Source organism: Zonotrichia albicollis, chromosome 4 (assembly GCF_047830755.1).
Source record: "Zonotrichia albicollis isolate bZonAlb1 chromosome 4, bZonAlb1.hap1, whole genome shotgun sequence".
NCBI classification, from domain to species: domain Eukaryota; kingdom Metazoa; phylum Chordata; class Aves; order Passeriformes; family Passerellidae; genus Zonotrichia; species Zonotrichia albicollis.
The window spans coordinates 37332841-37345323 of NC_133822.1; the positions used below are offsets into that span (position 1 = coordinate 37332841).

A 12483-nucleotide genomic window follows, 5' to 3' on the forward strand; every position below is an offset into this window, starting at 1 on the left:
CTGCAGAGAGCTGGACCTTGGAACTGCAGGAAACCATCTGAAGTGGGATGGAGATGCTGCAAGGCCAACTCAGTACCCATGCTGTCCCAGGCAAACCTCAGAAGCAGTAGCTTTCTGCTGAGTGTCTGAACAAAGCACTCCCAGTTGGTTCTTTTTTCAAACAGGATTTTAACCTTCAGACTCCACACTGTAAACCTCAGCCTGCATGCTTATCTCAAAAGAGCTAAACAAGCTTTGGTCACAACTTGAAATTCTCCAGTGAAGGCTGGTGTACCAGCCTCCTGTGACTGTTCAGCACTGGCAGAAGAGATCTCAGACTCTCTGGAGATCTGGCCAAGATTAGTGCTGGGACCTGTAACATCCAAATACTAAAAGTATGAAATTCCAAAAGCACACTCATTGTGAGCTTGAAAACAACGGCCACCTTCTGGCAGTACAAGCTTTCTACAGTAACATTTTAAGTGATGGTAGGAGGAGGAAAGAGCTGAGCAAGTCTCATTCTCTCTCTATGCACCTCAATCACACACATTTTTGTCAAAGTTTTAAGTCTGAGGACTGGGGAAAAGAAATAGCAATCTACAAAGATCTCTCAGGAGACAACAACAGTAACTATGTTTATATATATATATATATATATAACTGCATCCCACTGAAAGACTCACCTGTGTTGTAGGAGATGGAACCTCCTGACCATCAGATGTCAGGCAGATCACTCTCCCACAGATTTTAGATTAAAAAGGACTTTTTTGTACTGTTTTCCTCTGCAGTGATGCCACATCTGTTCAAATGACTTCCACACCTAAGGCACTGCATCAGACCCCCCTAGACCAGTACTGTTCATCAGCAAAGCCAGTAACAAATCTGCAGCTGCCAGGTCACCCAACTCACCTCAAACCCTCACAATGCAGCAATTCTGAGCACCACAAGTCACTCCAGCTCCCTGAACTGGTATGGCAACAACTTTGTGTGGCCATTTCCATCTGAAGAGCCCTCAGTTTGCCACAGAAACATAACAGCAGTGTGTCTTGGGCAAGGCATAGCCCAGAAAAGTAGGGAAGGTGAACACCTCACTCATTAACAATACTCTTGCATGTGGATCACAGCATCCTGAGGCTATGCCTTTTCTTACACTGCAACACAAAGCTATGATGATACTTCACAATTTTATTCTTTAGAAGCTCTGTTTATGGTCCCAGCTATTAAGAGAAGAGAACTCAAGAGCTCCTTCCTATTGCTGCCTGGAATCAAAAGACAGAAACTTTCCAAAAAATATTAAGTGAGGTAAGATAAAAAGCAATTCTTGAATGAAAGCTTTTGGGTGTGCAGATATGGCTATATACACACCTGTGATAAAGGATTCCTACCATTTTTACAAGTGCAATCACTCAGGATATCCAGCAGGTACAGTTGCCCCAGTAACCCACCCCTAGGTCAGCCCCAGGGCTTCTATGCCCTATTCCTTGTTATGTCTCAAGTTCTGGTGGAAAACAAGATGTCCTTGCCAGAAATTCTCTTTTTAAAAATAAGACTAAACAAAATTTCAAGAATGTGTTAGAAAGGTTTAGCTTACTGTTCTAAAATGTGAGGGCAGGAAAGGTACTAGAAACCATACAACTGAATCTTAAAAATCTACAAAGCTACAAATATAGGAAAAAGCTAAGAATCTTTGGGCATGGCTATCAGTTGAACATCCCAAAGAAGGAAAAAAATGCTGAGATAAGGGCAAAGAGGAAGGAGCACAAGCCCTTACATCTGCATTCAGCTGGAACAGATGACCACACACCAGTGAAGTGGCAAGCACATCCACAGCTGGCCATGCAGCCACACGCTACTGGAGATGTAAAGCAACAAGCACTCAAAGCACAGCCTCATGCCAAACACCACTGCACAGTACAGGCTCTGGCCACCCTGAGAACTCCAGCTGGACTGGAGGAGAGGTCATCCCCCTCAAGATGTTACAAGTGCCTACAAGCCCTTCAAGTCAGGCTGGTGACAACCCCAGTCCCCCAACCCTTCAAGCACTCTGCTGCCACCTCTCAGCTTCTTGACACACCTCAGTTCTGAGCAGTGAGTTTTTATCCCAGCACAACAGCTTTCCCCAGAGGGAATTAGCCCCAAGCAATGCAACACCTGCCAAGCACTGGATTTCCGTGTGCTAGAGACCAACACTAGTGTCAAGCTCCTTTACAACTAGGCAGCTTCCACACGTTCTGAAGAGAGGGATGAACAATAAGTACCCAGGAACCACAAGCTTTTAAAGTGATTTTTTCTGAGCTCTTTTACAAGCATAAGGATGGAAAGTGTTGCATGACCATTTCCTTCCCACCAGAAGAAAAAAAACCCAGAAATCTCCACAGCAGCATGACAACTCCACCTAGTTATAAAAAACTCCAAACTAAAACAGAACAAACAAAACCACAAAGCTAAAACCATCCCCCATTTTCCCTAAAATCTAACATCTTCAGTGTTTATGATTATATGAGCATCTAAGGGGAAAAAAACCTTACTGAACAAGATTCTGTGATGGAGAAAGAAAAACAAAAGTTGAGTTCAGGAAATCCTCAAACGGGGACAAGGAAGGTGCAGTTTGACCCAGTCGGTTGTGGCCAGCACCGCTGAAGTGCCTGTCCCAGCAGCAGCACTGCAGCAGCGTTCCAGGAGCTGCAGGAGGCAGGGGGTGCCAGGGGTGAATGCACCTGACATCAGCTCAGCAGAGAAGCAGAGCCTCCCTCATTCCCAGCAGCTGCTGCTCAGGTCACCAGGCGGGGTCAAACCCGGGCACCGGCTGACACCTGACCCCCGGGCCCTCCCAGCAGGAGGAAAACTGAACTTCACTGTAACTGGTACACGCTGAGCACGTGCCAGTTGCCAGTGACCCTCCTTAATACTTTTTAACTTTTCTTTTAACATTTTAACTTTTTTTTCCCCTTTTTAGCTGTTTTCTTTTGCCCTTTTAAATTTTATTTTCTATTTTAATTGTGATTAAAACAGGTCTTTCACGACACTGCTTTTACAACACCACATACCTGCTGACACTTGATTCCCAACCAGGCAATGAAAGTTTTTAAAGGAAAAAGAATTCATACAATGGCTCTTCACCTCAGCCAGAAGGTGACATTTTATTCCTTGCTGTATCTAGAAAAAACATAATTCCCTTGTTTGATATTAGAAAGACGGGCAGGGGAAGCCATAGGGCAGGAACTCTTACTATCAATCCAGCACTGCTCACCCTCAAATTACTACACCTGAATTGTAAATTTGTTTAAAAATGCCACACAGCTTCTTATACCAACACATTCATGGCCAACAATCCCCTTCCTTCCCTGAACACATACTCATGCACATTTTAGAAGAGAAGTCTGGCCCATCCTTTACACCAAATGTGTTATCTACCAAATGTGTTGCCAGTCCTGTGTCACCAGCCTTTCAGTCAAGCACTGTTCACTGCTTAACACATAAAAGAGCTGCAAGTATCCACACACTATAAGAAACAACAGACCGTGAACTAAGACAATCACACTGATGTTCTCTTTTCAGTAAATGTTCCTGTATAGAATTTCTTGCCATAGGAAAACTCCATCGATTAAAAAAAAAATAACCAAAACCACACCAAAAACAAACCCCCAATAAAACAAAAACCCACCTTCCTCCCCCTTACCAGTAAATCTGAAACTTCAGGAGAAAAACCCAGGTAAGCTCCACACAGTTGAACAGAGTGCAACACCAGGTTGGTTCCCAGCTGAGGGGATGAAGAATCCAAATCAGATAGTGGACACAAAAATAGGCTAAATGTGACAAAAGTTGCACCCAGCACATAGCAGTCTGATCACTGATACACCTTACTGTTGTAATGCCAACGTTACCCACCAAGAAGTCTTTCCTGGGGAAGCAGCACCATAAGGAGAAGGCAGCATTGTAGTTGCAAACTTCTTCCTGAAGGCTGAGGGTTTGTTGGCAGGCCAACCACACCAGGTGCTGCATGGCAGCAGGGCGGAAGTGTCTCCCAGGCAGCTAAAACCTGGTTTCCAGTGGCAGCAGACCATGGGCACAGGGCTGCCACAGCACCCCCTAAACTGCAGCAAAGGGACAAGCAAAAAACTGAAGAAGGCAGCAGCTTCAGGAATTGCTGTGGTACATAGAAAGCAGTTGGAGCAGCTTTGGGAGCCTTGCTAATTTTCAGGGTCAGGAAGGGCACCCTTCTAAAACAATGTTAAAGGTGGAAAAATGCCAATCAACTGTGGAAGGAGACAAAAAAAGTCCAAACCAAAGATGAATTGTATCTTCACTAACACCTCCAGCAGACAGTTCCTGCTGGGCAGCACCCCCAGTCCGCTGGTACCAGTAGGCACTGCCATAGATGAAGCCATTCCAGCCCGCAGCACTTCTCTTCCCACCAGCAGCAGTTACAGGAAATGGCTGGGTGACAAAAACATAATTTACTTTTTGGGGAGCACTGGCATCAAAGGGTGTGCACATTCCCCCAGGTAACTAGGGCACATGACTCATCTGCAGCAATGCTGTCAGATCAGATAGAGCACATACAAGCCCTTCATACAGAGTAATAAATCCAGCACTAACATGGCAATGCAAGTGAAAGAAGAGCAAAAGCATGTAGCCACCAAGTCCTGCTTTGTGTAACAGGATATTTAGAAACACATTGAGCAGATTCAAGACTTTGCTCCTCTGTCCAGTGGCTGATTCAGCATTTGTTCCCATTTCCTGACAGGCCAGTTCCTCACCCCACCCCATCCCCATTTAGGGTTCATCAGTGGAAATTCCCTTCCTTGCCCCTGCCAGCAGCCAACACTTTCAGAAGGCGGCCAGCCTGAACTGTGCAGCTCACATCAGGTGAGAGATCCTTCTGCACAGGCACCTTTAGAATTTCAGGCTCTCTGCTGCCACCCTCCTAAGCTACATCAAACAGCAGCCCAACCACAAGGTTACAGATTTTAAGTATGTCTGCTTGCAAGTATAAAAGCTTACTGGAGGCCTTCTGTCCTTTAAGAGCTCTTCATCCCCTGTTGTGCAGTGACATATTTTAAACATTTATGCAAGGCTGTTGATGAACACAGGGAATTGTAACAAATTATCTGCCATACCTTCAGGTATATTATTGTATGCTATCCACCCCAAGTGCCATGGCATTTAATTCAGAAAATACAAACAAGATTTTCATGCTTCAGATTTAAAATGATAGCACCAATAACAGAGACTGACTCCTCAAGCTACTGCCATGAGTAAAGACAACAGAATCCCTTTAAAAGATTTAAAGTATTATGCTTTTCCCACCCTTCAATACAGAAGTTACCACACCAAGCAGTATTTCCAATGATAAAGTAGTTCTGGTTTAGATGAATAAGAAAACCCCAAACATGCAATAGCATACACTTTTTACCAGATGCAGTAATTAAAAATCCAAGGTTAAAAAAATCAGAAAGCAAACATGAAGTCATCATCAAGTTTTCTGTTTTATTTAAGATTTTAGTTTTTAATTCTGAAGAAAGAGGTACATTTCCTTGGTTTTAGTTTTAGCGTCAGGTTATAACCATGTTTATCTGTTTCTTTTTTCCTGTCTTTTCAATACTGCACAAACGTCCAGAAACTACAGGGTTAAGTAAAAGCTGCAGGCAGAGGAGGTCAGAGGTTGCTCCTGATGGTGATCATGTGGCCCCAATGCAGTGCTATCCCAGAGTGCCCAAATCAGGTGAATCTTTAAAAAAAAAAAAAAAAAAGAGAGACTGACAGAGGAGACAGAAAGACTGAAGTAAATATCACTCGTGTTTCAGCTGCTTATAATTATATTACGTATACGCTAGGTATTAAATCTGTGAATACTTTTAAAACATTAAAGTTTACTTGAAATCTAAAGCCAAAATTAAAGAAAAATCTTATTCTCCCCTCTTTAAACCACTCTAGCAACATGCCAGTTACTCATAGCTATAAGTGTTTTGTCTTTCAACACACTTCATGTCAAACTCTGACTGATGCAATAAAATCCCCTGCTCAAAAAAAAAAAAAAACCAACAAAAAACCAACCAACCCCAACATAGCAATTTCCCTGTGTAGTGCCACACTGAATGCAAAATAAATGCTGGGCCACTACTTGCCCCACATGTTCAGTAACTTCATTTAAATTAAATACCATTTTTATGTTCTTGCATTTGATTCTGCATTGCACTTTTCCCCCTACTGCAGATTGACACTTTTCCACTAGGCAGAAATACTCATGTGCAAAAGACGTAAGACAGTAATATTCTCCTGAAGCATTGAGACTGCATTTTGATTTCTCTCTTTTTTTTTTTTTTTCTTAGAATGGTTAGAAAGTATTTCAAACAGCGTATTTCAAACACTGTTTCTGCAGAAACTTAACAAAAAGAATGGTCATGACCCTGTGATGGCATTGCATTTGGGGGGGGAAGTTTGATCAGGAACTGGATTCTTCAGAAAGAAAGATATGACAGGGAACAGTAGGTGGGCGTGGGGAGGAGTCAGGGTGGGACACTTCCTGCATTTCTAACGTTTTGGGTCTTATTTTTCTTCTTTTCTTTTTCTTCCTTTCCTAATGACGATCCAGCGCTGAGCTCTGTAGTAGATCTGTGGGGGTTTTACTGGGGGGTCTGAAGGCTGTCTGAAAGCCTGGAGGTGGGGAATGGAAGCTGGTGGGGTTTGAAGGAGGAGAGTAGGGATTCCAACTGGCTCTGTGCAGAGGGATCTGTGTGCCGAAGGGGTTACTGTGGTGTGTCTGTGATGGCGCTGCACTGGGGCCGTCCACCTCTGTGAGGGCCTGAAGAGATTTTAGCCAATGTGGAGGATTGTCATCTTGAAGAGTGTCTAAACTGTTTCCTGTGGAGGCTGGGATACCTAAGAAAAGAAGAAAAAAAACAGGGGTACAGGCAAGTCAGAGGAGAAGCAACAAACTGACCATGAAGGAGGTCAATTTAACCTAGCAAAAAGCAACAATGAAAAAACATGATTAGTTTGTACAGAAAATGCATTTTACATTATTATGCATAATTATTCTGCCCAAAAAACATTTAACATTAAATCAAGATAGGAGAGAGTTCACCCTCAGAGCACTTCTTCATAAAACACACATTTTTCTATCAAACATTCTGCTCAAGAACTGCCTCCTTGTCAACATAACCTCACCACACTAAGCTGCCAGTACACTCATGCTTCACCTTTTATTCTGCCTACTTGACTCATGCTTCAGCCTCTCTAACAGGGAGACACAACCAGACAGCCTTATAAAAGAGAGCTTTATAAACAAGTGGAGTATGTCCCTTTTTAAATAACCAAGTCCAGTGATTGCCTCCAGTGCCTCAGGACCAGCGACGCACATACCGGACATGCCATCCAGCAGAAGGGACACCTTACAGATTGAGCCTATAGGAAAGCACTGCTCCACCTGACTGCCTGCAAAGGTCCTGGGCATGCATTGCAAAGGCCTAAGTGACGCTCTGTTATACCTAGATGTTCCACAAAAGTTCCTGGACCCTTGAGGTTTTGTGGATGGAAGCTGGAAGAGACCACCGCATACTGACTTTTTCTTTTTTATTTTTTCTTTTTTTTTTTTTTTCCAGATGTAAATCAGTTTGTGCCAAATTCCCATTGGATGGTTTGCCAGTGGAGCTGAAGGAGTGAGAAACGGTTACCTGTGATGATTGCGGGGTCCATCCAGCTGCCAGGGCTGTCCCAATTCAGGCTGTCGGTGGTGGCAGTGTTGGACGTTGGTACACTGTGGTTGGCGTTGGAGGGGGAGGAAGCATTGGGCAGTCCACCAAAGTTGATGTTAATGTTCGGTAGAAGTGCCCTTAGCCCGTCCTGCCATTCCTTCATATTTAAACTCTCTACAGAACTGCTGTTGTCTGGGAGATTTACCAACAAAAAAAAATGAAAGATAAAAAAATAAAAAGCTGAAGTTAGAAACAGATGTCCTTCTTTGGTGGGGTATGGGATTTTGCTTTTATTTTTTAAGCTAATAATTTAATACTTCCCCTGTCCAAAACCTAGGGTCAGTGTTTCCATGATTGATGAATTACTCAGAGGGGCTGGCAGGTTTTAAACAAAGTGTAAGGGAATGGGAGAAAGATATAACTCCTCCCCCAATATTTATTTCCCCATTTTGATTCAGAAACTCGAATAATCAAGGACACAGTGGCTCTCCCTCTATTAGTAACAGGGGAAAATCTACCAGGTACTTGATGAGAATAGCTGCTGCAATTTGGCTGCTTTATTGATGGGCAGCAGGCTCAAAAGGGTGATGTGCACCAAAATGAAGAAAGGCTAGGTAGGGCCTTGGAATAGAAATGGAACCAGGGAGGCTGAAGAAAATCACAGATGTATTTAGTTTTGTTATAGCTTGCTCATTCACAGCCCTAGAGATGTTCTTCCGAAGGAAATGGTAATGAAGTTGGAGGGAGTGAATTTTCCTCTTGCAGTTGAAGAACAGTAGTGAAAATTCCTTAATGACTTTTCAGAATAATTTCTGACACAGCAGTATCCTCAAAACTTTGGTAACAAGCAAATCAGACACCAAAGCAGTCAAGTCTCAACTACTTGCCTCAACATTTCAAGACATATTGGTAAAGGACAACAGGATAATGTGACTACAGCAAATGATCCCTCAACACAAAAATCACACCATGCTATCTAGAACAAACTATCTGGTTCTGTGATCCATCTCTCGTTTTAAGTATCTCAAAGCAGGACAAACCAGACATGAGCACTCCAGTATTTATCGTCCCATACAGCAAGTCATACTTTATTAGCTTGTGGTCAGTTTTATTTGGAAAGGAAGAGTTAGGCAGTATGTTGGCACATGCTTGTCTTTTTGACAAATATCTAGAACATAACCTTTTCCCCCCCCCCCCCAAATATCTCTGCCTGTCCTGACTGAGGAAAGGACCTTGATCTCAATCAGAATTGCTATAAAGAGATACTCTCCTAATACTGATACTTCATCATCAACAGAACAGATTTAAGTCGTCCTGGAAAATTAGAGGCCATCACTAACTCACAACCTTATATTGGAGAGTAAAGAAAGCAGTCTCAATTGCTATCAAACCTGCCCTGGCAGTTTCTGTAAAGCTGCATGTTCAGAAAAAAGTGGTGTCCTGGGCAATCACCTTTTAGTAACGAGAGGGGGAGAAAAAAATCCCCAAAACCAAACAAGAAAACTACTTGAATCCTGTAATTTCACAGCTCCTCCTTTTTCCTTTGGAACACTATTGCACAGAATAAATGCTTTTAAAGAATTCAGTGCCACATGTTTTTCATCAAAACCTACAATCCTGAGATTAAAAATAATAAATCAAAGATTTAGAAAGTATTAGAAGAAAATCTCCTCAAGAGATATGGTTCACAATCCTCTAGAACATCCATAAGCCCATTTGAGAGTTCTAAATTAACTTTTTGGAACAAAAGTAGCCAGCTCACGATCACAGAAATAACCGCAACAAATTCTGCATTGTACACCATTAGTTTCCACTTTTTTTCCTCACTGCTGCTTCAAAAATCTTATGCAAAGAAATAGCTCTGTTTAATTATTTACTTCTACTGCAATGCAAAAAGCACACAAAAGTGCTTACTGCATAAGCAAGCATACTCATCTCAACACCTGTGAGCTGGGGGTCTGCAAGGGTCTCAGTCACCAACTTTACTAACCCCCAACATGCCTCAAAGCTCTTGTGCAAGAAAATGAACCTGTGGTAAACTACCTGAAACATGTCATCGAGGAAGATTAAGACAAAGTCTGAAGGATGTTACAAGGAACAGGATAGGAAAATTAATGTCATAGGGCATTAGGTCTCCTTGGGCTAAGAAAATATGTATGTTTTGTCACGTTATTCTCCATGTAAAAAAAACAATACAGCACACATAAGGGTCAAGAAAGCTAGCAAGTGTTTAGATACAAGATTCTCAAGAAATGGAAAAGGCTGGCCCTTTCTGGTGAGGAAACACTGCTGTCTGAGGCAGGCATAGTGCACCACTGCTGGGTACCCTCTCTAACACAAAACAACAGGAAATAATAAATTGAGGAAGACTGTTCTTCACCTCAACTGTCTGAACAAAATCTACTTGGATTCACAGAAGTCAAGAGATGAAAGGCCTAAAAGGATTCAGTACCTACCAAAATGGTATTGTTTGCTATCTATGAGAGAGTCAGTTTGATGAAATCTTGTGCTCCTAGGTATACAAGCGACAAAATAGAGAATTACAAAAAATTTATTGTCTTTCCCAAACAGGTGTGTTTGTGAGGCTTCAAGGCAGGTTAGGACATAAATATTGGCCCCTGACACAAAAAACCCAAGCACCTCTTTGCTGAATTCTGGCACGTTTTAAACAGCCTAAGCAAAAATGCAAATCCACCCCAGAGACAGGAAATCACTTCTACCAACTGAAGGAAAACCATTTCTTCAGAAATCATTACTCATCCGTCAGCTGGTTTGTTCTTCCTGTTAAATATGTCTATGCTTCATGATGAAGCTAGGACCACAGTTAAAAATGAGAAAAAGCTAGTTCTCAGTTAATACAGATGTAATTAAAAGGGCATTTGCATATTATCTTTCCCTACTTCTAAAGTTAACTGGTTGGAAAAAGTAGTTTTCTGACTATTAGCAGACTTTACAGTTGGACACTACAATCTGGGGGTGTGAACAACCTAGGGGTGTGAGAACCAATACAACAGTTTCCCTCTCTTGAGTAAAAATGCTGTCTGCTTCCACAGGCTAATCTTAAAAGGCTTAAAGCAGCATGCCCACTGATAGTGGGAAAACACAGAAGAAAACAAAGTAAAACCTAGATGACTGCAAAGAAAGTGTTTTATAAACTAAGATAAATGAGATTCTCCCCCCTCATGCCCTTTGTCTCCCAAAATAGAGAATAACCTGGTGAAGCATCACTGAAAGCAGAACTATTTACATGAAAAACATTCTCAAACCACAGCCTGCACTCTGGTCTTCCCTTAATGTACATTTCATAATCCTGTCTGGTCCAGTGGAAACTTGTGTTTACAGGGGTGAACAGATCTACACGTGTAGCACTGAAATTTTCCTCTGTCCAAGGTGGTATGTTAATGTGAAATAAAAGCACTTGTATGTAAAATTTGCCAAGTCAACCACTGTCCTAGAATGAGACAAGGAAAGAAAAAAAAGCTTCTTCACAAATGCAACTTGTCCATCTAATGTAAATAAAAAACCATTTGAAGTTAACTTAAGAAAAATAACACATTCTGAGAAGCCTGAACATTAATTTGTATAAAACTAGTCACTTAATGAATTTCTAAATAAAATCATTGCCCCCTTATCACATCCTACCAGACAGTCAAGCAGTTTTACCTCATTCTCTACCTGCAATGCCTTAACACTTCCTTCAAATCAGGCAAAGCAGTGTGTATTTGGGGGAGAGGCCATGAAGAGGATTAATGGCCAAGCCAGAACACTGTTCTCTTGCACATAATCAGTACTTCTGAAGATGTGTGCAAAAGTGTCTGCTGCACTGATAAAGGCTGTTCTGTGACTTCCAAAATTCTGACAATGACACTGCAATGAAGACCCAAAGGTGTTTCTAATTTGGCTGTGCCACTTTGGTGACACTGACACAATCTTCTATATTGATGGGATAGCACAACTGCCAGCTTTCTTGGTGTGAGACAAGCCCACTAAAATGAATACTCCACAGTGACTAGATAATTTCAAATCATTGCCCCAATTTTGACCCAAGCCTATGGTAAAATCCAAAGCAAAATTCACCCAGCACATGCTTAAGTAAATAACGACCAATAGGAAAAATCACAAGACTATTACATTACAGGTAAAGCAAGAACATTTCTTTGCTCTACCTAACTTGCATTCCAAAAGCAAGTTTAAGCCATTACAAAAGCCTATTTTCATGCTAATTGAGTAAAAACATTAAATACCTTCACTCCAAGTCCTAAATATCCTAGTCTCACTGAAAAGCAAACAGTCCTGCAACTCTTGGTGGCAATTATTTATTTTTAAAGAACCCATCAGTATGTCGTATGCGAGACCAAGACATGCAGTGTGTCAACTACAGAAAAGAGTCAAACAAGCAAAATAAAATCAGAGGGAATCATCATTTGAGAGAAAAATAAACTTCTGACCTATGCCACATACCTGACTGCAAAGAATGGCAACAAAAGAAGCAAAGAGACTACCAAGGTGTATTCAGTAACAGAATAGCTATTTCAACAACCTGCCCGAAAAAAGGGTCTTGGGAAATCTTTAAACACACTGTACAATAAATTTTGAAGCCAAAGAAAAATGAGGGGGGAAAAAGAACAGGCAGGACTACCAGGAGTTCACCAAGAGTCTTTCAACTCAATTAGAAACAAATGGGGCCACCAGGGAAGCACACCCTTTCAAGTGACATCTCTGATCCCAGTCTCTGCCTTGTGCTACCCTGTTTAGAGACTCCAAGTGCTTTCCCCGAAACAGCCTATTGCCCTATTCTGAGAAGTGA

General features: G+C 41.9%; 1 protein-coding gene across 5 annotated transcripts in view; it reads right to left on the bottom strand.

Moving 5' to 3' along the window:
• Positions 1-6266: 6266 nt before the first annotated feature.
• The window catches only part of CNOT4 (CCR4-NOT transcription complex subunit 4), a 75575-nt gene continuing 69358 nt past the window's right edge, over positions 6267-12483 (bottom strand). For 3 of the 5 annotated variants that reach the window (XM_005480725.4, XM_026798084.2, XM_005480726.4), the window contains 2 exons: positions 7656-7868; positions 6267-6861 (listed from right to left, as the gene is read on the bottom strand). In XM_005480725.4, coding sequence (XP_005480782.1) covers positions 6560-6861; positions 7656-7868 — 515 coding nt within the window. In that variant the 3' untranslated portion in view covers positions 6267-6559. The remainder of the gene's footprint in view (positions 6862-7655; positions 7869-12483) is intronic. The other 2 variants (XM_005480727.4, XM_014272545.3) reach the window with 1 other exon arrangement.